The following is a 26464-nucleotide window of genomic DNA, read 5'->3' as shown; positions in this document are numbered from 1 at the left end:
GGGACCTCTTCATATCTGGCTAGCAGTGGTATAGAGTGGCGTTTGAGTGTGCTGATTACCATGAGTTAATAGCGCGTATCATTGCTGCCAAGGGACAGATAAATGATCCATTTGCGCCCTGTATTAGTAGAATTTCTTCTTGTGATCGGCTATAATTTTCCACACACTCAATAGCAGTGTCTGATCAACAACTCGTCCCCACACAGCAATGATGTGGAAGCTGAGAACATTTCTTTCTTATTCACGGATCTATTTTAATTTATTAAATTCCTTTTAAAACTTCACCTGAATTTCACTGTTTAACCATCAGGCATGCGATTTTCCAACACTACAAAGTTTCAAGGGCGGTCTGAGGCTCGGAAAAAGTGAGGACTGCAGATGCTGGAGATCATGGTCGAGAGTGTGGTGCTGGAAAAGCGCAGCATGTCAGGCACCATCCGAGAAGCAGGAGGATCGAGGTTTCGGGCATAAGTCCACCATCAGGAATGTCAAACCCTCGCGTCTCCTGCTGGTCGGATGGTGCCTGACACGGTCTGAGGATCGGACCAATTGGAGAAATGCAGAGCAACATTCTGCAATGTGAGGAGATTGTTCACCTCACCAGGTCTGGAATGGAGAGTGACGTGCACCCACATTGTCAACAGAATCACTTTGGACATCATCCGAATTCAGATGCCTGATTAGAATATAAAAACCTCTGCCATAAATTATACTTTAGTTTGGCAGTGTGTTAGAGACTTAGACTTTCTGCAAAACAAACATGTTTCCAGTATTTTTATTCGCTGATAATATCATTGAACTTTTTGATTGTTTTAACCAGTAGAGTAAAAGTCGAAATATTGTGAATACATTTCCAATTGATTAAATGCAACATTGATAACTATAATCTGCACCGGACCTCACGCTGTTTAATTGTACTTTCTCTCCTAAAAGGAAGGGAACTTTTTGAATCATGCTATTCAGTAATGCAAGTCTCCCAAGACAGATACATGCCCACATTTTACGTAATGACTGGTGTAAATATAACAGCCAATCTGTTCGGGTTGTGCAAGTTGAGATGAGTTTCCAATTTTGGCGTTCAACAGGAAACCAGCAGGTGGAAACTGGCAGCCTGCCCCTTCTGATGTGTATTTAAAAGCTGGTCACTCAACCGGAGTTCAACGGTCCTGGATTTGGATTGGTTAGCGAGCTCTTGGCAAATGTCTTTCCTCAAGTTAACAGAAGGATGTTGTTAATAATTTCTCTCAGCTTGTTCCTGACTTCATTATCCAGTGAGTATTTATTATCATTGTCCCAGTCTCAGTGTTTGCTTACCTCTGGAATGTAGCAAAGTCAGCAACCATTTCATTTCACTGATCCTTTGGCTGGATGTCATCTTTTCCCAGGTGTCCAGTCGACGGATCTTCTGAGTCAGCCGAAAGCAGAGATCGGGAGTCCTGGAGGCTCTCTGAGACTGACCTGTAAAGCCAGCGAATTCAATGTTAAAGGCTACAGCATGTACTGGATTCAACAAATTCCTGGACAGGGACTGGAATGGCTGCTTTACTACTACAGCTCATCGAAAAATTACTATGCACCAGCGATTAAGGATCGGTTTACTGCATTCAAAGACATTTCAAACAATATCTTCGGGTTGGACATTAAGCTCCTGAAGATCGAAGACACCGCTATCTATTACTGTGGAGTATACTACAGTAATTGGGCTGTAGCGTGGGGACCAGGGACCATGGTATCAGTCACTGCAGGTAAGAACTATGAAATTTCTCTTTATGTGAGTATTCGTGAGTTCGGTGAAAATCAGAATCTGGAATGAGCTTTGTTTGATTTAGAATAAAGAGTAAAGAACAAAGAAAATTTACAGCTCAGGAACAGGCCCTTCGGCTCTCCAAGCCTGAGTTTAGACTAGATTGGTGCTGGAAAAGCACAGCAGATCAGGCAGCAGTAAAATCGACGTTTGGGCAAAGGCCCTTCATCAGGAATACAGTCAGATTGCCTGAAGGGTGGAAAGATAAATGAGACGAGGGTGGGGGTGGGGAGACAGTAGCATAGAGTACAGTAGGTGAGCGGGGAGGGGATGAAGGTGATAGGTCAGGGAGGAGGGTGGGTGAATAGGTGGAAAGGAAGATGGGCAGGTAAGACAAGTCATGGGGACAGTGCTGAGCTGGCAGTTTGGAGCTGTAATGAGGTGGGGTAGGGGAAAAGAGGACACTGGTGAAGTCCATATTGATGTCCTGGGGTTGAAGCGTTCCAAGGCGGAGGATGAGGCGTTCTTCCTCCAGGCGTCTGGTGGTGAGGGAGTGGCGGTGAAGGAGGCTCAGGACCTTCATATCCTCGGCTGAGTGGGAGGGGGAGTTGAAATTTTGGGCCACAAGGCGATGTTGTTGATTGGTGCGGGTGTCCTGGAGATGTTCCCTAAAGCGCTCTACTAGGAGGCGTCCAGTCTCCCCAATGTAGAGGAGACCAAATCGGGAGCAATGGATACAATAAATGATATTGGTGGATGTGCAGGTAAAACTTTGATGGATGTGCAAGGCTCCTTTGGGGCCTTGGATGGAGGAGAGGGAGGAGGTGTGGGCATAGGTTTCACAATTCCTGCAGTGGAAGGGGTAGGTGCCAGGACGGGAGGGCGGATTGTTGGGGGTCGTGGACCTGACCAGGTAGTCACGAAGGGAACGGTCTTTGCGGAAGGTGGAAATGGGTGGGGAGGGAAATATAACCCTGTTGGATGTGGCGGAAATGCTGGCAGGTGATTTGGTTTATTCGAAGGTTGGTAGGGTGGAAAGTGATCACGGTGGTGGGGGGGGGGGGGATGCTCCAGCCTGAGCTGATCCAAATGTACTGTCTAAACCTGTCGGTCAGTTCCTAAGCATTTGTATCCATCTGCTCCCCACCTACTCTGCATCTGTCCAGACGCATCCTGAATTAATCTCCTGTGCCTGCCTCTACCACCTCTGCTGACAACGCGTTCCAAATGCCCATCACCTTCTGTGTGAGGTACTTGCCTCATGTAACCCCCTTAAACTTTCCACCTCTCACCTTGTAAGCATGACCTCTCGTTACTGAATCCTTCACCCTGGGAAAAAAGCTTGCCTCTATCCATTCTGTCTATACTCTTCATGATCTTCTAATACCCAATCAGTTACCCCTCAAACTCCTTTTTTATAGTGAAAATAAAGCTAACCTACTCAACTTCTCTTCATAGCTAGCACCTTCCATACCAGGCAACGTCCTCGTAAACCTTCTCTGCACCCTCTCCAAAGCGTCCACATCCTTTTGGTAATGTGGTGATCAGAACTGTACAGAGTATTCTAAGTGCGGTCAAAACAATGTCTTGTACAATTTTAACATGACTTGCCAGCTCTTATACTCAATATCCCGATCAATGAAGGCAAGCATTCTATATGCCTTCATGACATTTCTATTCACCTGTGCAGCAACTTTCAGGGTACAATGGACCTGCACTCCCATATCTCTCTGCCCATCAACTTTTCCTAAGGCTGTTCCAGTCCTTGTATAATACGCTCTAGAATTAGACTTGCCTAAATGCATCACCTCACATTTGTCTGGATTGAAAGCCATCTGCCACTTTTCCACCTAACTCTCATCTATCTATATCCTCTTGTATTCTCTGACAGTCCCTTATGCTTTCTGCCAATCCACCAATCTTTGTGTCATCTGCAAACTTGATGATCATACTAACAGTGCCCTGTTCCAGATCATTTATGTATATTACAAACAACAGTGGCCCCAATACTGACCCCTGTGGAACACCACTGGTTACCCTTCTCCATTTCGAGAAACTCCCTTCAACTACTACATTCTGTCTCCTGTTGCTCAACGAGTTCTTTATCCACCTAGCTAAAACACCCCGCACACCATGTGACTTCACATTCTGCATTAGTCTACAATGGGGAACCTTATCAAATGCCTTACTAAAGTCCATGTATATGACATCAATAGCCCTTCCTTCATCTATCAACTTGGTCACTTCTCGAAGAACTCTATAAAGTTGGTAAGGCACGATCTCCCTTGCACAAAACCCTGTCTCCTGTCACTGGTAAACTCATTCTTTTCTAAATATAAATAGATCCTATCTCTCAGTACCCTCTCGTGCAACTTCCCCCAACCGACATCAGGCTCACTGGCCTGTAGTTACCTGGAATATCCCTACAACCCTTCTTATACAGGGGGTCGACATAAGCAACCTTCCAGTCCTCCGGCACGTCACCTGCATTTAAGGGTGCCACAAAGATATCTGTCACCTCCCTCAGCAACCTGGGATAGATCCCATCCGGTCCTGGGGATTTATCCACCTTAATAACCTCTAGCATGCCCAACACATCTTCCCTACTTATGCCAACGTGATCCAGGCTAATCCAACTTCTGTTTCTAATCTCAAGATTCATAATGTTCCTCTCCTCAGTGAAAACTGATGCAAAGTAATCACCCAGCATCTCACCCATTCTCTCAGGTTCTGCACACAGCCTTCCTTCCTTATCTTTTAGTTGACCAATCCTTTCTCTGGTTACCAGCTGGCTTCTGAAATAAGAATAAAATGATTAGGGATTTTCCTTAATTCTGCTTGCTAAAGCTACTTCATAACCCCCTTTAGCTCGCCTGATTCCTTGAAATGACCTTTCTGAAAAGTGATTACACCCTGCAAATAAGAATTAAATAAAGTGCTGTGATTGACTCAGTTGCTCCGTGATTTTTTTTTAAAAAATCAGTTAGGTTAACTGTTTGGTTGGATTACGTGAAAAACTAAAAGTCTCTTAAACAGGAAGATTAACAAATTTAACAACTGGAACGTAATTGTAGCTGCCCCACAGCACCAGAGACAGGTAGGAATGTTCTAGAGTGCGGTGCTGATTTGGAAGGTTGGATCTGGGATAAGGTAAGGGGAACGGAAATGAAGAAACCATTGAAATCCATATTGATCCCATGTGGTTGGATGGTCCCAAGATGCGACATTCTTCCTTCAGGCGTCGGGTGGTTAGGGTTTGGCGATGAGGCCAGGAGCAGGGGGAGTGGGAGGGGAGTTAAAATGTTAAGCCACGGGGCAGTGGAGTTGTTTAGTGCATATCCCAGAGTCGTTCTCTGAAAGGATCAGTGAGTTGGCGCCCTGTCTCCCCAATGCAGAGGAGACCACATCAGCTAGATCAGCTAGATTCATTACATTCTAGATTGAACTTTCTTGCAGCGCTGGGTTTCATTCTGTTGATTTGAATTGATTGAATTCTGATTTTGTTTTGCTTCATTGTGTTGAGTTGAGTAAATTGGATTCTGATTTACTTTGTAGAATCAAACTTTATCTTCAAGGGGTTTCATGCTTTCAGTTTATGGTATTTTTCTGCTGAAGAGATTGTCTGCCTGGACCACTTTTAATCAGTAATATTTGTGAAGTTCTTTGGTTTTCGTACGTCATTTCTGTATTTATTAAACTAAAGTGGCAACATGAGACCAGTTTGTAATTTCCTGAAGACAGAAGATATAAGACAGAAAAGCGGAAGTTTGAGAAGTGAAGATAAAAAAGATTATTGGATTACTTGAAAATAAATCAGTTTTAAACATCGACTACACAAATTCTGTTTTAACTAGCCTCATTCAAAAATATATTTGTGACTAAAATGTCTTACTGACCATTAGGTAAGATTTCATAATTAAGACTAAAAGTATTATAAATTACGTGATACCATTTATCATTGAACTAATTTTGGTTTGACATTAGCGCATTAATGAACAATTATCTCTCAAGGCACATGGATAGGATAAATAGACAAGACCTTTCCCTCTGACTAATGCACCTAACGCTATGGGCAATTTAGCATGGCCAATTCACCGACCTTCACATTTTTGGACCGTGGGAGGAAACCCAATCAGACACAGGGAGAGTGTGCAAACTCCACAGAGACAGTCATCCGATGCTGGAAACGAACTTAGGACTGTAGTGCTGTTAAACAGCAGCACTAACCACTGAAACACTGTGCCACTCGGTTGCCCTGATGCCTTTTTAGTTCTGTTGAAAGAGTTTGCAGAGTCAGTTCTGCTGCAAACTCATCATTGAATCTCAATATTATCATTTGGTAATATTTGTTCTGTTGAGAAGATTATTGTATTTGTTTGTGCATTATTTACGTTGATGGTCAAAGTTGAAACTCACGCAACACCAAGTTTGAGTCCAGCAGGGTTATTTGGGAATATTGATGATGTCAGTGAACTGCTCCAGTTTCCCCATTGAGTGCAGTCATCATGAGAGCTGAAATTTTTTGAAGCCCAATATGAGGAAAATGCGCAGATTACAAAGGGGTTGGAAATCAACGGAAGAAAATGCCTTATGGCACTTTGATAAGTAGCAATTTTGGATTAATGTTGCAAACATTAAGATTGGTTTACATTGCTAATTCAGAACTCAACTACCTACTCCGATCACAAGATCTGACATTAAGCATTTACCAGTAACAGAGAAACATAAATAGAATTTCAAAAGTAGAATGTTCTAATAGTTCTAATAGTTCTTGATATCGAACACAATGCCATTTTGATGAATCATTAATCAATGATCACCTTTCAATTCCACTGAACACAATCCGCAATGCTTCTGCTGGAAAAGACCATTGACAGGAACCATTTAGCAATTTTGTCCGAGATGTTTCCATGAAGAACAGATCAGTTTTGCAAGTAACTTGAGTTAATTAAGTATTATTTTCCTGATTAACTAGATTTCCGGGAATAAAACATTAATTAGTTGATTTAGTCGACATGGCTTTTGACATTTGCTTAAGTATAGAGAATTACATTTTACAACAACATTTCAATTCAGGGGTCTTTCGTTCGAATGGAACAGATATAGTACATTAGGTGACCAAAGGTTAGCTTTCAAATTAATTAAAATAACCCTGTCGTGACCTCATCTTGAGAATAGTCGCTGGGAATGCTGAGAATATATTATATTGTGATATACTCTGTATTCAGACTTACACCGTTTAATATTTTGCAGATGACACTAACTAAAGGCCAAGAAAAAAGGCTGTTTATTTTAAACGATTAAAATAAAGTAATATTATTTTAATTATTGCATTTGACTGAATGCTAAAATATTGCAATCTGAAGGCTGCTGCTCAGATTGGTTTAGTGCAATGACCATGTATTTAGACATTAATTAAATCAAGCAATACCTGTTCGAAACACATTTTCAACCCATGCATTTAAAAAAAATTCTTCACTCCAAAGTGATTAATAACAAAATTAATTAATACACAAACCTGACTGTAAACATTTCTTATGATTTATACAACATAAATGCATCTGCACAGTGGGATGCAATATTTCCTGTACTGTTTTCTGCAGTGTGTGCAAAATCTTCAACATTGAAGACATGTTTTAAGAATATGTAAAATTAATCCAGAAAATGATATATTTCTTAGTGAGTTGTGCTTATATTAGTGAAATTTCTGACCTCAATGATTGTGTTAATTATGATGAGACATTAAGTTTACTACAACAATGAATGTTCATTGTGAAAACATTCTCATTCATGTTCATGCATCCTCTCTGGCTAGATGCTATGGTAAATGTTAAATTCCAGTGAATCTACATTTGATGTGACAGAATGAACAGGTTAGGATCTGCACTGTTCTATTGGTCGTGTCTGCATTAGTTTCGCTTATCCAGGGGTGACACGGCATCTCGGTAGTTAGCACTGTTGCCTTACAGCACCATGAATCCTATTCAATTTCAGCCTCGGGCGACTGTTTGCATGGTTTCACCCGTGTCTGCATGAGTGTTTCGGTTTCCTCGAACAATCCAAAAATGTGCAGGTTAGGTACATCGGCCGTGCTAAATTGCACATAGTGCTCAGGGTTGCGTAGCGTAGGTGGATTAGTAAGGGACAAATCTGACTCACATCAATAAATGTACATTTATTTCAAATCCAAAATAAATTGGTTCCTCAGCACAGTTAATGGCAGAATGTCGAGAATGCGTATTTTCTCTCTAATCAATGCTGAACTCGTTCAGTAGAGTGTGACCGTTCAGTGGGGTGTAAATATCGCTGAATCAAACCCCGGCAGCAGATGGTCATAACTTTGCAGCAGGCCCCTAATTTACATCTCAGCTCATCCTGTAGCTTTCCTGAAAATGCTTTTCCAACAAGCTTCATCAGCATCTTACATAATGGGTGTGAGTTCTGACAGATCATAGAGTCATAGACAAACTGCAGGAGTTTGGAAATAAGGTATCAGCCTTGGGAGAATTTGATTGAGCGGGGCAAAGGGAATTGTGCTATATATTTCATTCATGCTTTATTGTGGGTGCAGTTTCTCGTTCCACAGTTTGTGGAATAACCGTCACTGAATTTGAAATGTTAACTTTGCTTTCTTTCCACAGGTGCTGCCAGATTTACTGAGTTTTTCCTGCAATTTGTGCTTTTATTTCAGATTTCCAGCATCCGAAGTTTGCTTTTCCATTTTCAGTTGGAAAAGCAGAGATTGTTAATAATTTTCATTAGAAAAATACATTTTAATTATTGCTCAAATATTTTTGCATTGGATAAGTTTGGAATGTGAGTGATCTCATGTTGAGCCGTAGTTTCAGAACTAGCTGTATCAGGAAGTAACATTAACTCTCCAGAGTGCAGCCACTGTCTAAATCAGTGGCCGTTATTTTGACCAATTAGATGTAGAATGTCGTTGCTCCCATTCCAAATAATAAACAGAATTTTTAAAAAAAACAACCATTACGTCGTTCATATATTTTATTAAAACATGTTTAGCGTCAGTGAAAGCCGAAAGTGTGACCCAACGATTGGAAGGTAGGCACAGCAGTGAGGTACAAGGCACCTTGAGCTGTTCCGCTATTTAATTAGACCATGCTTGATTTGACCTAACTCCATGTGCTTGACTTCGGTCTGTGCCCTTTAACACTTGATTAATGGAAAAATAGGATCGCTCCCAGATGTCATAATTGATCTGCACATAGCAGAGGGAGGCACATTGGCTGGTTTTTTTTAGATTAGACTTACAGTGTGGAAACAGGCCCTTCGGCCCAACAAGTCCACACCGACCCGCCGAAGCGCATTTACCCCTTACCTAACACTATGGCAATTTAGCTTGGCCAATTCACCTGACCCGCACATCTTGGACTGTGGGAGGAAACCGGAGCACCCGGAGGAAACCCACACAGACACGGGGAGAACGTGCAAACTCCACACAGTCAGTCGCCTGAGTCGGGAATTGAACCCGGGTCTACAGGCGCTGTGAGGCAGCAGTGCTAACCACTGTGCCACCGTGCCGCCCACTAAACGAAAGATAATCCTGTGAAATATTTAAAGTGACCCAAAGAGGCTGTGATTAATTGCTAAACAGAATGAATTTTAAATATCTGACATGATCAAATTGTAAAACCACGATCAATTTATCAGATGCCTTTAATTTGACATTATATTTTGTTATTACATATCAGTGGAGTTAAACAGTGAGGAAACGTTCATTCCCATTAGATGTTTGTTATGCGCCTAAATGATTTGGATGAGAATATAGGAGACCTGGTCAGTAAGTTTTCAAATGACACCAAACATAATGACATAGTGGACAGTGAAGAAAGTTACTATCTATTGGGTCAATGGCTTAAGGAATGATAGATGGAGTTTACTTTGTTTAACTGTGAGGTATTACTTTTTGGCAAAACAAACAAGGGCAGGAATCATTCACTTCAGAGCAGGGCACTGGATGGTGGTGTCGAACAGAGAGACTGAGGGATGCAGGGTATAATCCCTTCAAATGTGCATCACAGATGGACAGGGTGGTGAAGAATGCGTTTATCACTCATTGTTCAAACTTTTGAGTCTCAGAATTGGGCTGTCATGTTGAGGTTGTGCAGATCGCAGATGGGGCATCTTCTGGAGTACTGTCTGTAATTCTCGTAGCCCTGTTGTGGCTGGAACATTATTAAACGGAGAAGGGATAGGAAATGGTGCCAGGATGTTGCCTGTCCTGTGTTGTAGGGTTTGAGATAAACATTGGCTGGATAGGTTGGGACTTCTACACTGCAGCGTGGAAGTTCGAGGGGTGACCTTATAGTTGTTTATAAAATCACGAGGGACATATTGTTACAATGCCGACGTTAAACCCTTCTGTTAATTAAAACCAAACACACAGAAGAACTCTTCACACCTCGTATTTTTTTAAAGTGTGAGTGAATGAAAGAGAACTTCTAATTTCCATTGTTTGGAGGAAAATAGCCTAGTATTTTCGAACAGAGCACTAACCAAAACTATTAACAAATCCAAACCCCCTTTTTCTTAACTAATTATTAACTGGCCCTACGTGTATAACAATGCTGGTCCAATAGTACAATTATTAAAGATTGCATTAAATTAATCTGAAGTCTACATAGTTTCCGTCTTCTCCACTATTTTCAGTCTTCCACCTACTGATCTTCCTGGCTCATCTTCTTACTTTTTTACTGCTGTTGCAGGAAAAGAAGCCTTTTGATAAAGAGTGTGTTCTTATTTCTTTGGGAAATTTGAAAGCAAGCTGTTAGATGCACAGTTCGCTCTCCGGCTCTCCGGCAGTTGCTCTGCTGCTCAGCGGTAGTTGCTCTGAACGATTTCTAAAATGCCTTGGTTTAATACGCCCTAATATCATGCCTTCTCAATGGTATAATGCTGGCAATACAATAAATTCAAGCACAATTGTATTTCAGTATCCTGGGCATAATTTAAACTAGTGCCGAGAATGTCATGCTGGAAAGACGCAGCAAGTCAGCCAGCATCTGAGGAACACGAGAATTGACAATTCGGGCATAAGCCTCTCCCACAGGGATGGATTCCTGATGAAGGGCTGGTGCCTGAATGTCGTTTCTTCTGCTTCTCGGATGTTGCCTGACCTGCTGTGCTTTTCTAGCACCACAGTCTTGACTCTGATCTCCAGAGTCTGCGGTCCTCACTTTCGTTTAAATAATTTAAACTTATTGATTAAATTTGAATTGGTGTCAAAACAGCAACCGAAACTCGGGCGCCCATTTAACAGCATTTGCTGTATCTTGTTTGAAACAGATCATCTCTTAGCTGTTCTGTTCTGCAGCTGTAGCTGCACTTTAAACTTACTTTAAAAATGTGGAAAACACTTTTTGTCTGAAAGTGAACAAACTCTCGTTCAATTTCATAACAAAACGGTGAATAGCAAAGATTTCTTTCCCCAGGAGCGGGAGTTCAAAACTGGGGGAATATTTTTTAAGATGAAAGGAGAAAGACTGAAAACGGAGATGAAGGGCATTGTTTTTACACAGAAGGTGGTTAAATGTGGAATGAAGTGCCAGAGGAAGTGATGGATGCAGGTATTGTTACCACGTTTAAAAGACGTTTAGGTAATACATGAATAGGAAAGATTTGTTTGGATATGGCCATACACAAAGTGGTGGTACTAGTTTATTGTGGAAACAATACGGCATGGACCAGTTGGACTGAAGGATTTGCTTGACTCTATGGCTCCATGACTATAAATACATTCCCTAAGGTCAATGAAGGAAACCATTTGGAACAACATCATGTGGACATGCTATGAGTTTTTAAATTATTCTTTGAGTCTTCGAGTGAATATTTGCACCTCTGGATAAGCATGAAAGTGTCTGAATTCTTTCTTCTCCCTGAGAACCTAATACTCATCAGCCTATAATCGAGAAACAGGGCAGAGACAGTGAATATGGGCAACTTAGGTTTGAGTGTAGTCTGAAGAGAAACATTCAGGTGAAATTCTTCAATGCTTGTACTGACTTTGTACTCATAGCTCACCGTTTTGGGATATGCTGTTGAAGGAACATAAACGTTAGATGATACTGGAAGCCTCTTCACCTCTACCTATTGCTGTTCCATTTATGAAATTGTCATAAATATTTCTGCTCAACAACCTTTACAATGCTTAATTACATTTAACCCCATTGTTTAATATTCAACTAGAGAGTGATGATCCTCTGAAATTCTCTGCCATAGAAAGTACTTGAGGTCAAGACATTGAATCTTTTTAGCAAGCTGTTACTTTATATCGGGGTCGGTGGAGAAAGCATCAATGGGGTACTCTGCTGGATGATAAGCTGTGAAAGCATTGAAGCATGTTTATTAAGTTTACAGATGACATCAAAATTGATGGAGTAGTGGACAGTGAAGAAGGTTATCTAAGAGTACAATGCGATCTTGATCAACTGAGCCAATGAGTTGATGAATGGCAGATAGAGTTTAATTTAAATGAATGTGAGGTATTGCATTTTGGTCTGACAAACCAGAACAGGACTGACACAGTTAATGGTAGAGCTCTAGAAGTACTGTTGAACAGAGAGCATAGGATTCAGGTACATAGTTCCCTGAAAAAAGTGTCACAGACAGATAGGGTGTTGAAGAAGGAGTTTTGCATGCTTGCCTTCATTAGTCAGAGCATGGAGTATGGGAGATGAGACGGTTTATTGCAGTTGTATGAGATATTGGTGAGGTCACTTTTGGAGTATAGCATTTAGTCGTGATCATACACTTATGGGAAGTATAATATTAAATTTTAAAGGGTGCAGAAATGTTTTACAAGAATGTCACTAGGACTGGAGGGTTTGAGTAATGAAGAGAGGTTGGATTGGCTCAGATTTTGTTTTTAGAGAACTTATGAGGCTGAGGGGTGACTTTGAGTTTAGGAAAATTCTGAGGTGCATAAATAAGTCGAATATTAGAGGTATTTTTCCACTGGTAGGGCGGTTCAAAACTAGAAGGCATGGTTTAAGATGAGAAGGGAAAGATTTAAAACAGACTTGAGGAGCAACATTTTTCACAGAAAGGATGCTGCCTTAATAGAATTTTTGTTAGAGAAAGGGCAGATGCAGGTACATTTACAAATTTAACATACTTTTAGGCAATAATGCAAATAAGAAAAGGTCGGTGGCATACGGACCAAATATGAGCAAACTAGTTGAGTTTGGGAGCATTGTTTGGCAAGGACAAGTTGGAGTGAAGGGTCCCTTTCCGTTCTGTGTGACTCTATGTCTCAATATTGAAGCAGGCTCGAAGTTCAGAATAAGTTTCCTAAGATCAGAAGGTAGAGAGATGGTAATGGGATCGGGTGATAATGTGATGCAATGTGAGCTGACAGGCTGTGGCGTGTTAGTTTGGTAGCGTGGTGCTTGGTGGGATCACTGGCAGTTTGAGCGGAAATACAACAGATGGATCAGTTTCAAGGCTAGTTAGTTGATAGTAAACAGGGCACCTGGTTGTCTCAGTGGTAGTGAAGTGGTAGGTGGACATGATGTCAAAATGCAACAATCAGAGGTTGGTGAAATGACAGGCAGTAAGGGCAGGTGGTTTAGGGAGGTAGGTTGCAATTTGCACAGGTTTGTTTGGGTAAGATGAGAGGTAGATGACTAAGGGCTGGGAATATGTCTGGAGGAGTTGGAACCTGTCAGGGGGTGTGTGAAATCTATGATGGCATGTCCAGTCAGTGACAGCTGTACCACCGACATTCCTGCAGGGCAGGTTCAAGGTTGTCAATGTGGATGGATGTTCAGAACCTGATAGTGATTTGCAATAAACTTGCGTTAAGTTGATAGTTATTGAAGTTAAAATGTTAATATCTCGAACCATACTTGGAGAAAGGCCAACTCAAAACATTCCAAAGTCTCTGAATGCTTAAAGGAGGCAGTCACGTCTTCAAAGGCCTCCAAAATTTGGATTATTTGTAATATACATAAATGATCTGGAGGAAGGTATTCATGGTCTGTTTAGAAAGTTTGTAGATGACGCTAAGATTGGTGGAGTAGCAGATTGTGAAGCAGGCTGTCAGAGAATGCAGCAGAATATGGATTTGAGAGTTGGGCAGAGAAATGGAAGATGGCGTTCAATCCAGGCAATTGCGAGGTGATACATTTTGGAAGATCTATTTCAAGAGGGAACTATACATTAAATGAAAAAGTCCAGTGAAAATTGATGGAACAGAGAGATTTTGATTTTCAGATACATTGTGGTAACACAGGTCAGTAGAGTGGTCAAGGAGCCATACATCATGCTTTCTGTCATTGAATGGGATTTTGAGCACAAGAGTTGGCAGGTCATGTTATAGTTGTATAGAACTTTGGTTTGGCCACATTTGGAATATTGCGTCCAATTCTGGTTGCCATATTAGCAAAAGGATGTGGATGCTTTGGAGAGGGTACAGAGGATATTCATCACGATGTTGCCTGGTAGGGAGGGTGCTAACTATGAAGAGAGGTTGAATAGATTAGGATTATTTTTGTTAGAAAGATGGAGGGTGAGGGAAAACCTGTTTGAGGTCTACAAAATCGTGTGAGGTAAAGATAGGGTGGATAGCATGAAGCTTTTTCAGAGAGTGGGGGACACAGTTACTCCAGTCACGAGTTCAAAGTGAGAGGGGAGAAGTTTAAGGGAGATATAAGTGGAAAGATCTTGCCCATAGGGTGGTGGGTGCCTGGAGCATGTTGGTAGAGGTGGGCATGAAAGCTTTATTTAAGATATTTCGAGACACAGATAATTAGAAAATAGGCAACAGGTTTGGATAGAGGATCTGGGTCTTCACAAACTTGGAGGGCTGAAGGGCCTGTTCCTGTGCTGTAATTGTCTTTGTTCTTTGTTCTTTAATTGCCAGTTGGAAGTTTCACGTTCAATCAGGTGAGACAGATCTTTTTTCTGGTCTCGATGATCAGCTCCTATCTCTAATGCTGCAGCGACCATCATCCCATCGAGAGACACCTGTCTTGCATTGCTAAGTGAGAAGGAAGCTTCTCAACACATGTGGAAATAAATTGAGGACTCTAGTTGCTGGACATCAGAATGTGCTGCTGGCAAAGCACAGCTGGTCAGGCAGCATCCATGGAACAGCACTGATGAAGGGCTTTTGCCCGAAACATCGATTCCCCTGCTCCTCGGATGTTGCCTGACAGGCTGTGCTTTTCCAGCACTACTCTCTTTGACTTCTCAATACAGGTCTAGATTAGAGAGGTGCTGGAAAAGCACAGCAAGTCAGGTAGCACCCGAGGAGCAGGAAAGTCGACGTTTCGGGCAAAAGCCCTTCATCAACAATATTCCTCTATTCCTGATGAAGAACTTTTGCCCAAAACGTTGATTTTCCTGCTCCTCAGATGCTGCCTGATCTGCTGTGTTTTTCCAGCACCACTCTAATCTAGACTCAAGTTTCCAGCAGCTGCAGTCCTCGTTTTTTTTTTACCTTCTCAACACAGATGCCTACTATTTTCCATCTCGAGGAACAGTGACCTTAAATATTTCTATTGATATTTTATGTTAGATCTGGTCTATCCTTTTCCATCACTATTTTAAAATGAATAGAATTATGGTCGCTGGCTTCAAAGTGCTCCCCCAGTGACACCTCAGTCCCCTGCCCTGCCTTATTTCCCAAGAGTAGGTCAAGTTTTGCACCTTCTCTAGTAAATACATCCACATACTGAATCTGAAAATTGCCTGTACACACTAAACAAATTCCTCTCCATCTAAACCTTTGACACTCTGGCAGTCCCAGTCGATGTTTGGAAAGTTAAAATCCCCTACCATAACTATCCTTAGAGATAGCTAAGATCCACTTAAAAGTTTGTTTCTCAATTTCCCTCTGACTATTGGGAGGTCTATAACATAATCCAAATAAGGTGATCATCCCTTTCTTTTTTCTCAGCGCCACCCAAATAACATCCATGGATGCATTTCCGGGAATATCCTCCCTCAGCACACCTGTAATGCTATTCCTTATCAAAAATGCCACTGCCCCTCCTCTCTTGCCTCCCTTTCTATCCTTCCTGTCACATTTGTATCCTGGAACTTTAAGCTGCCAGTCCTGCCTATCCCTGAGCCATATTTCTGTAATTGCTATGATATCGTGAATCCATGTTCCTAACCATGCCCTGAGTTCACCTGCCTTCCCTGTTAAGCCCGTTGCTTTGAAATAAATGCAGTTTAATTTATTAGTCCTCCCTTGTCCCTGCCTGCCCTGACTGCTTGACTCATTTCTGTTCTCAGCTGTACCCATCTCAGATCGATCTCTTCCCTCACTTTCTCTCTGGGTCCCACCTCCCACCTTACTAGTGTGAATCCTCCCAAGCAGTTCGAGCAAATTTCCCAGCCAGTATATTTGTCCCCTTCCAATTTAGGTGCAATCCGTCCTTCTTATACAGGTCACTTCTAATTTAGGGAAAGGCCAATTTTGACAATAGTAGGCAAGAACATTCGAAAGCTGATGGGAGGCAGATGTTCGCAGGTAAAGGGACGGCTGGAAATGGGAAGCCTTCAGAAAAGGTGATCTCGAAAGTCCAGAGAAAGTTTATTCCTGTCAGGGTGAAAGGGAACGCATGTAGGGAATGAGGGATGACTAAAGGAATTGAGGGTTCGGTTAAGAAAAAGAAGGAAGCATATGTCAGGTATAGACAGGATAGGTCGAGTGAATCCTTAGAAGAGTATAAAGGAAGTAGGAGTATACTTAAGAGGGAAATCAGGATGGCAAAATGGGGACATCAGATAGCTTTGGCTATCCAAAGGGGTTTTACAAATATATTAAGGACAAAAGGGTAACTAGGGAGAGAATAGGGCCCTCCAAAGATCAGCAAGGCCATCTTTGTGTGGAGACACAGAGAATGGGGGAGATACTAAATGAATATTTTGCATCAGTATTTACTGTGTAAAAGGATATGGAGGACATAGGTTGTAGGGAAATAGATGGTGACATCTTGCAAAAAGTCCAGATTACAGATGAGGAAGTGCTGGATGTCTTCAAACGGTTAAAGGTAGATAAATCCCCTGAACCTGATCATGTGTATCCAAGAACACTGTGGGAAGCTAGAGAAGTGATTGCAGGGCCCCTGCTGGGATATTTGTATCATTGATAGTCACAGGTGAGGTGCCGCAGGACTAGAGGTTGGCAAACGTGTTGCCACTGTTTAAGGAGGGCGGTAAAGACAAGCCAGGGAACTATAGACTGGTAAGCCTGAACTCTGCGGTGGGCAAGTTGTTCGAGGATATCCTGAGGGACAGGATGTACATGTATTTGGAAAGGCAAGGACAGATTAGCAATAGATAACACGGCTTTGCGCGTGGGAAATCATGTCTCACAAACTTGATTGAGTTTTTTTGAAGTAGTAGCTAAGAAGATTGATGAGGGCAGAGCAGTAGATGTGATCTATATGGACTTCAGTAAGGTGTTCGACAAGGTTCCCCATGGGAGACAGCTTAGCAAGGTTAGATCTCATGGAATACAGGGAGATCTAGCCATTTGGATACAGAACTGGCTCAAAGGTAGAAGACAGAGGGTGGAGGGTTGTTTTTCAGACTGGAGGCCTGTGACCAGTGGAGTGCCACAAGGATCGGTGCTTGGTCCCCTACTTTTTGTCATTTATGTAAATGATTTGGATATGAGCATAAGACATGCAGTTAGTAAGTTTGCAGATGACATCAAAATTGGAGGTGTAGTGGAGAGCAAAGAGGGTTACCTCAGATTACAACAGGATCTGGACCAGATGGGCCAATGGGCTGAGAAGTGGCAGATGGAGTTTAATTCAGATAAATACGTGGTGCTGCATTTTGGGAAAGCAAATCTTAGCAGGACTTATACACTTAATGGTAAGGTCCTAGGGAGTGTTTCTGAACAAAGAAACCTTGGAGTACAGGTTCATAGCTCCTTGAAAGTGGAGTCGCAGGTAGATAGGATAGTAAAAAAGGCGTTTGGTATGCTTTCCTCTATTTGTCAGAATATTGAGTACAGGAGTTGAGAGGCCATGTTGCGGCTGTACAGGACATTGGTTCGGCCACTGTTGAAATATTGCATGCAATTCTGGCATTCTTCCTATCAGAAGGATGTTATGAAACTTGCAAGTGTTCAGAAAAAAATTACAAGGATGTTGCCAGGGTTGGAGGATTTGTGTTACAGGCAGAGCCTGAACAGGCAGTGGCTGTTTTCCCTGGAGCGTCGGAGAGTGAGGGATGACCTCATAGAGGTTTACAAAATTATGAGGGGCATGGATAGGATAAATTGACAAAGTCTTTTCCCTGGGGTGGGGGAGTCCAGAACTAGAGGGCAGGACAAATGTTTAGGGTGAGAGGGGAAAGATATAAAATAGACCTAAAGGGCAACTTTTTCATGCAGAGGGTGGTATATGTATGGAATGAGCTGCCAGAGGATGTGGTGGAGGCTGGTACAATTGCAACATTTAAGAGGCATTTGGATGGTTATATGAATAGGAAGGGTTTGCCAGGATATGGGCCTAGTGCTCACACATGGGAATAGATTGGGTTTGGATATCTGGACGGCATGGATAGGTTGGACTGAAGGATCTATTTCCATGCTATACATCTCTATGACTCTATGTTAATACCATTTGTGAATCTGACATCCTCAAAATGCTGTGGGTTATTATTGACATAAAGTGAACTGGAGTCTGCTTTTAAATATTATGGCGACAAGAGCAGGTCAGACACCAGCCATTTTGCAGCGAAGTAACTCACGTCGTGTCCACTTACGCCTGGCCACAGACTGCAAGGTTTATGGGTTGTGACTGCATGCTATTCACTTGCCTGGATGAATGTAGCTTTAATCACTTTCAACCAGGTTAACACCGTCCAGGATAACCGTTTTCTTTTATTTCAGATTGGAATTAGATTAAAGCAGTTTCACACTGAGTCTCAAAACCCCGAAATGCTTCAAGCCACTGTAGACTTTTATACAATCAAATTTCATGGTGGGTCACATTGTAATTGGGTAACGACAGATTGCAGAGTTACTATTGAACTTTAGTCACGATGTATGTTTTTGGAGATGTTGTGAATCTGAGGTCGTATAATTTGGAAACATTTAATTTCAATTAAGCACTTCGAGAAGAAAACTGATATAAAGGACGAGACAATTTATTTTTTGTGGAATGTTTTTGGTTTGAGAAAAGCAGAGAGGTTGAATTAATTACTCTGCTCCTCAATTTGAGTTCAATGAACATGCCCCGTCTCGTTTTTGTAAAATTTTGGAACGGTTAATGATGATAGTATCGGAGTGTTCTTATTCCTTCGTGCAGTAATATGATAATAGTCAAGATGGAAGGGCGTGTTTCTGATGATGGTAGCACGACATCATAGTCAACAAATCAACCACAACAAAAATAGTCTAAAATTCCGCTGGAGCTTTGAATTGGAAAATGTGGAACAGTTTCATAGCTGTGAACAGAGTTTCATCACGGATACTGTTTCATTGACAGAGTCTCACTTGTTAAATAGCCCATTTTTTTCTTTTTCCTAGCGGTGCCATCTGCCCCCACACTTTATGGCCTGGTCTCAACCTGTCAACAAGACGACATGGATCGCTCCATCATTTATGGCTGTTTGGCGATGGATTACATTCCAGACGTCACCACAGTGACCTGGAAGAAAGACGGAGAGAAGATCACGGCTGGAGTGAAGACTTACCCATCAGTGAGGAACAAGAAGGGAACTTACACCCTGAGCAGCCAGTTAACCCTGACCGAGTCAGAGGCGAATTGCAGCAAAATCTACTGTGAAGTTCAACACAGCAAGTCCAACAAGAGTATTGCAATGCCATGTAAGTGTTGGAGGGACTGAGATTAACAGAATAGGTGAGATTAGCATGGTGCATTATTTATATCACTTCCAACAGAGTCAGAGAGGTCTACCACAGGGAACCTAAACCATTCAGCTTTTTGAATCGATGCCTACCAAAACCGAATGATTCTGTTCAATCTCTGAGCATTTTATCCATTGCCTTGCATAACTTCACACTGCGGTTCAATACTAATTCAATATTATGAGGGTGTCATCTCTCTCAGCCTTATATACTGTGATCCAGATTCCCAGCACCACCTGAGTTATATTTTTCTGCTGGCATCCACTCTAATCATCCTTAAACCCCCTTCGACGTTGCCTCTACCAGCAAGTGGGAATGTTCCTTCCTCTCTCCCCGTCCATATCCTCATTATTCCACACATCTCCATCGTGTCCCCGCTTCTTCTCCTCTGCTCCAAGGAAAACAAAGCCAGTCCAGCCAATCTCATTTCATCCTTTCAAAACTACAATTTTGCATCCCGGATAACATCCTGGTCATCCTTCTCTTAGTCCTCTGCATTGTATTCACATCCCTCCTCTAATGTGGGCTCCACAACTGTACACAGTGCGTTTGCTGTGGTCTAACCAAAGTTTTATTACATTCCAGTTTCACCTCCCTCCTCCGAAACTCTGTGCCTCGGCTAATAAAGGCAAGTATCCAACAATCCATGGCATTTGGTATCAGATCCGTCAGATAATTTATACAGTATGCTTCCTTAAGGTCCATCAGAAGACGCCCCTCCAACTCTCCTCCTGACTGTCAGCTCCAGCGAAGACATCGCAAGCAGCAAGTATGCAACTGTCCTCTGTTCAATCAGCGGTTTCCATCCGAAGACAATCTCCGTGAGCTGGTTGAAAAATGGGTTCCCCATGGACTCGAACTTTTTCACCGCTCCATTGTGTGAAGCATATGGCAAATTCTCAGCGACCAGTTGGCTGAACATCTCTGCTGTTGAGTGGTTTCACAGCGCCATCTATACCTGTCAGGTTACTCACCAAGGGCTCACTCAAAGTCGAAGCATAAACGCACCCCAGAAAGCTCCAAATCACTCTGCACTGGAATGTGAATCAGGTACATAGAATTATTCATCTAAGTAAATAGCACAATGCAGCTGTTAGTTTCCCATCATGCTGTATCTGTTCCCTTTTGATGTAAGTGGTACTTTAGTATTGGCCATTATTCAATATCGAGTCATAGAGTCATACAGTGTGTAAACAGACCCTTCGGTCTAACTCATCCATGCCAACCAAGTTTCTCAAACTAAACCAATCTTTGCAGACCAGCAAACATTTGAAATAATTACAACGCAGGACATGTTTTAGGTTATCACGAATGTTTTCATAATCAAAATATATAAATAATAGTAGGTACATTTTCAGCCTCAGCAATAGTTAGACTTTGCCACTTGGAAGGAGATTTGCCTGAAGACGGGTAAAATAGATCTTGGAAGAGGAACATTTCGATTATTTTGCTTTCTGCTTCATAGGAATTAGCGATTGCCTGGATTACACAGTTAAAATCCTACCTCCACCAATAGAACAGGTCTTACTGGACGCAACGGTCACCTTAACCTGTGTTGTGTCCAAGCTTGGCTCTGGAATCCTGGTCACGTGGACACAAGGAGAGGAAACTGTGAAATCAGAGATTGCTGACAATCCCGGAGATGCTCCTGACAGCGTGACCAGCACATTAGTTATCTCGACTCAAGCCTGGCTGAGTGGAGACCATTTCGATTGCTCGGTCAACCATCAGCATCTACCAACACCTGCGAGAGATTCCATTCGCAAGGAGAAAGGTGAGCAGTGAAGTTAAAACACAAAATAAGTTACTGTATTTGTTTCAAATGCATGTGCCATTTAGGTGTGGTTACATTAATAACATGCTTTAATTGGGAATGAGCCAAGACTGTTGGGACCATTAATGATCTATTTGATACCTAAGTAGCTGGTTTTAGATAAAAGATGGATTAAAGGAGATTATATTATGATGGAGTCAAATAAGGCGGGGAGCAACCTGGTTTTGACTGACACATCAGCATTGACAAATGGACAGAATTTCCAAATGCTGGGCTGGAATCATGAAAAAAACTTCCTAACAATTTTTTTTTACTTTTTTTTAATAAATTGGATGCCATTCTCTATCCTTAGAAAATAAAAGTGGGTAAGTCCGAAACTGAAAATTGAATATTTAAACATGTCGTGAAATATCAATCCATGCCGAATTGTGTCAGGACTTCTGAAAAATTCAGTTGCATTTGTTGCAATTATCCTGCAGTGACAAATCTTCTGGAGCCATCAGTGTCCATTCTCCGACCCACTTCAGAAGAACTCTCCGAGCAAACGGTCGTCTCACTCACCTGTTTAGTGAGAGGTTTCTTCCCCAGAGAGGTTTTCATCAAATGGACCACCAACAATAAGCCGGTGAATCCCAGTAACTACAGGAACACCAAGGTGATGGCAGAGAATGACAACACATCCTTCTTCATGTACAGCCTGTTATCGATCACAGCGGAGGAGTGGGCCAGCGGTGCTTCTTACTCCTGTGTGGTGGGACATGAAGCGATTCCATTGAAGACCATCAACAGAACAGTTGATAAATCCAGCGGTAAACCGAGTTTTGTAAACATTTCACTTGCATTGATGGACACCATTAATTCATGTCAATGAAAATCTAAAGGTTACCTTTAATAATTCAATAAAGATAATAAAGGCTTTTTTCTTCAATTGTGTTTTAAATACACAATCGTTTAATTAATTTCCCACATCGATCAATATTCCACTTGTCAAGTTAAAGTCAGTTATTAACAGGTCTAAGTCTAGGGTCTTGTGCAGTTCACGCTCCCAGCTCAGATATACCCTAGTTCAGGGACAGAGTGAAGCTCACTCAGTGCAGAATTCCACAACGTACCTTTTTCTATACTCAATCCCACTGAGACTATATCTGACAATGCCATTTTCCTGACAGAGGAAAACCATGCATTTTGATTCCGTGTTCCTGATTCCTGAATTGTCCATTCCTGCACAATCATGTCAGCTTTAAATGCCACATTGTACCAATCAGGAACATTTTAAACAAAAACTTCTTGGAATTTTTTTTTTATTTATGACACAGCAATTGGAAAGGAAAACTGTGGGCACCAATCACAAAGAGTGCAGAGCAGCTCGAATCTAACTTTCATTTCGGGAAACGAGCAGGGATCTCGCACCAGAGAATGAGTTCGAAATAGATAGGGTTGAGCATAAAGAGAGGAAGGGGGAAATGATTAACAGACTGCACTCTTATTTCCCCCCGTAGAGTTTTCAAGGGAGAGATCCTGAGTAATGGGAACTAGTGACTAAGTCAGCTTCCTGCTTACACTCCGTGATTTAACATTTCTGTGACAGCAACAATGTTGTAAACATGTATTTTGCGATGAAACATGATACTTTTCAAGAATGTTGAAAACGTTTATTCCTGTTCATTATCTTCCAAACTTGATTCCTCGTAATCCAATTCTGACCCGGTGATTGGCCATACCAGTGTGTCTTCTAGAGATTTGTCTGGGTTTGCTCGAGCATCTGGGATCAAACCTGATATTCGATCAGCTGAAGTCATTTTGTTTCACAGATAGAAAACCTGCATATATTTCTATTCAATGTAATCAGACTCAACTGTTATCATTCGATTAAAACTTTAACAATCATAAAAATAGGCACCCTATGATGTAAGCACAGAAACAGAGATGCAGTCGCATTTCACACAAACACTCAGAAAGGAATACATCCATGTTGTTTTGAAGTTGATTTGTACTGTACCTTTAAGAGAGAGAGAGAGAGAGAGAGAGAATTCACCTCTGAACTGAGAGATTACAAGCCCCTGTGTACATGACTAAAGGATAGTCCCAGAGTTTACTAGAAAATTGAAAATATGTTATGTTTGGCTGTGAAATGGATACCTGAGGGTTTTTTGTTGCTGTTTTGACAACAATTCAAATTAAACCAATCAGTAATAATTATGCCCCAGGATACTAAAAGGCAGTACAGTTTGAATGTGTTGCATTGCTAACATTGAACCAATGAAATGATCTGATTTTGGGAGGTATAAAATGTAAACATTCTGAGAATTGGTCAGACGGCAACTGCTGTGGAGAGAGAAACTCATCGAGAGATAATTGCCCACCTAACACCTTGTTGTCAATGAAATTCGAAAGCACTCTCTCTGAAAAGGACCTTTCCAAGTGAAACTTACTCTGATTAAAAAAGAAAGAAGACAAAAGAAAGAAATCAGCAACTGGAAGAGTGAAGACACAGAAGGAGACAGCGACTGTGTGGTTTTGAAATTAAGCTGATGTAATTTTAATAAGTGTCTTGTTGGTGCAGCATATTGTTGGAGGCAGATAGTAAGCAGTTAAGTGAAGGGCGGCTTCGAGCTCTGAATAGTTGTTGTTTGATGCTCAGTTAAAAATTAATTGATGTTATTTTCTTTAAATTGTGGAATTTAAGAGTTCACTGCTACTCATATTTTATCAGATCATGAAGCAAGGCGAGTTGCTTCTGGATGTTTGGTTTAATAAACAGAAGGGTTTACTGCTAAGCTGGAACAGGTATGGGAGTTTCGGCTCGAGATTTGGACAGGCTTTGATAAATCCAGTCATGGAGTTTGACAGGTTTGACCAGATTTGGGGTGTGAAAGATTCAAGCATATTTAAATACTTGTCAATTTATGTCCTACATCTTTAAATAAAACTTAGGTTAGAAAATTTCCTTCATTTCGGTTACTTCTGTTAAAAGTGAGGGAAATGGCTTATAATATTGCTCAGACGTTTCTGGGGTTTGAAGATGTTTCCCAAATTTTTCAAGAAAGTTTATGAAAACAGAGCAAGATATATTTTTGGAATGACCAAATTGGGTTTAACCAGGGACAAAGAAAAGCTGACGTTATGATGGAGTTGATCATGCACTTAGGTATATCAGAGAAACAGGCAAGTGCAGTAGAGTCAGAAAAAAAAATTCAATTGAGGCAAATGGGATGGGAAGATAAAGAAAGTGAGAGAAATTTCGTGGCTGAGCAAAGATAAGGAGGAAGAAAAGAAAGGGAGAGAGACTTTGAAATTCAGACATTGCTAATCAGTCAGGAACCTCAAGTTAACAAGATGAAGATGAAGGAAGCTACTAATATTTACAAGTATGTTAAAAGATTGCCACATTTTGATCAGAAAATGTTGAAACTTTTTGTTAAATTTCATTTGAAAAATTGGTTATGCAGATAGAGTGGTCAGAGAACTTGTCAATAATGTTAGTTCAGACTAAGCTGGTTGGAAGAGCTAGTGAGGTATTTGCAGCACTGTCAGATGAGGGATCAAGAGATTATGCAGATGTCAAAAAGGCTGTTTTCGAATGCTTATGAATTAGTAATAGAAGCGTTTAGGTGGGGGTTCAGATGTTCAGGTGTCAGGTCTCTCGGGGGCAGAGCATTTTCGGGATAGTGATCAGAACTCCATGACATTTAGGAGGCTCTTGAAGGGGATAGGAGCAGATACAATTAGTAAGTATTTAATTGGGGAGGGGGAATTACAAAGCCATTAGGGAGGAACTGAGGCACCTAAATTGGGAAACATGTTCTCAGGGAAATGCATGACAGAAACGTGGAGGTGTTTAGGAAGCACCTGCTGACAGTGCTGGATAGTTTTGTCCTACTGAGGCAAGGTAGGAATGGGAAGGTGAAGGAACCTTGTGTGACTAGGGGTGTGAAACATCTAGTAAACAGGAAGAAGTAAGCTTCGTTAATTCTGAGGAAGCAACGATCAGCCAGCGCTTGAAAGTGTTACGAGGTAGCCAGAAAGGGACTGAAGAATTGACTTAAGAGAGCTGGAAAGGCGCATTAAATAGCTTTAGCAGGTAGGATTAAGGAAAGCCCTGAGACATTCTACACGTATGTGAGGAAATAGAGGATGGCTAGACTGAGGTTAGGGCCACTCAGCGATAATGGAGAGAACTTGCACCTGGAGTCAGACGATGTAGGGGATGTCCTCAATGAATACCTCTCTGCAGTATTCACTATTGAGAGGGGCTTTGACATTTCTGAGGGTAGTGGGGATAGACTGATACGCGAGAACAGGTTGATGTGAGGAAGGAGGATGTGCTGAAATTTTGAAAAACATAAGGATAGATAAATTACCTGGGCCAGATGGGATATACGCAAGGTTACTACGGGAAGTGTGGGAAGAGATTGCTGTACATTTGGCGATAATATTTGCACCTTCACTGTCAGCTGGAGGAGTGCCAGATGATTGGAGGGTGGCAAATGTTATTCTGTTGCCCCAGAAAGGAAATAGGGATAATCCTGGGATTTACAGACCAGTCACTCTTATGTCAATGGTGGGCAAAGAATCAGAGAGTACTCTGAGAGATAGATTACTTGGAAAACGATTAGAGATAGTCAGCATAGCTTTATGAGGAGCAGGTCATGTCTCACAAACCTTAATTAATTCTTTGAGGATGTGCCAAAGCACTTCGATGAATGTAGCACAGTAGATATGGTGTACATGGATTTTATTCAGGAATTTGGTCAGGTTCCCGCCAGTTGGTTAAGTCAGAATGTAAGGAGGCATGGGATACAGGGAAACTTGCTTGTCTGGATACAGAATTGGCTGGCTCACAGAGGACAGACGGTGGTAGTAGATAGAAAGTATTTAGCCAGGAGCTTGGTGACCAGTGGTGATCTGCAGAGATTTGTTCTGGGACCTCTGCTCTTTGTGATTTTTATAAATTACGTGGATAAGGAAGTGGAAGGGTGGGTTAGAGAGTTTGCTGATGACATGAAGGTTGGTGGAGTGGCAGATAGTGTGGAGGGCTGTTATAGGTTGTATTGAGACATTGATAGGATGCAGAACTGGACAG

The 26464-nt window shown here is 41.7% G+C and overlaps 1 gene segment (V, D, J or C); it reads left to right on the top strand.

Annotated features, from left to right (window-relative positions):
- The first annotated feature begins 1225 nt into the window (after nucleotides 1-1225).
- LOC132835895 (Ig heavy chain C region, secreted form-like) lies at nucleotides 1226-22252 on the top strand. The segment is given in 6 exon segments: nucleotides 1226-1271; nucleotides 1386-1745; nucleotides 19266-19571; nucleotides 20319-20657; nucleotides 21073-21381; nucleotides 21861-22252. Coding segments are annotated over 6 exon segments (1752 nt in total).
- The last annotated feature ends 4212 nt before the right edge of the window (nucleotides 22253-26464 follow it).

Source organism: Hemiscyllium ocellatum, chromosome 45 (genome assembly GCF_020745735.1).
Source record: "Hemiscyllium ocellatum isolate sHemOce1 chromosome 45, sHemOce1.pat.X.cur, whole genome shotgun sequence".
Classification (NCBI taxonomy): domain Eukaryota; kingdom Metazoa; phylum Chordata; class Chondrichthyes; order Orectolobiformes; family Hemiscylliidae; genus Hemiscyllium; species Hemiscyllium ocellatum.
Note: the sequence above shows the minus strand (reverse complement) of the source record. Positions and strands in the feature narration are given on the sequence as shown.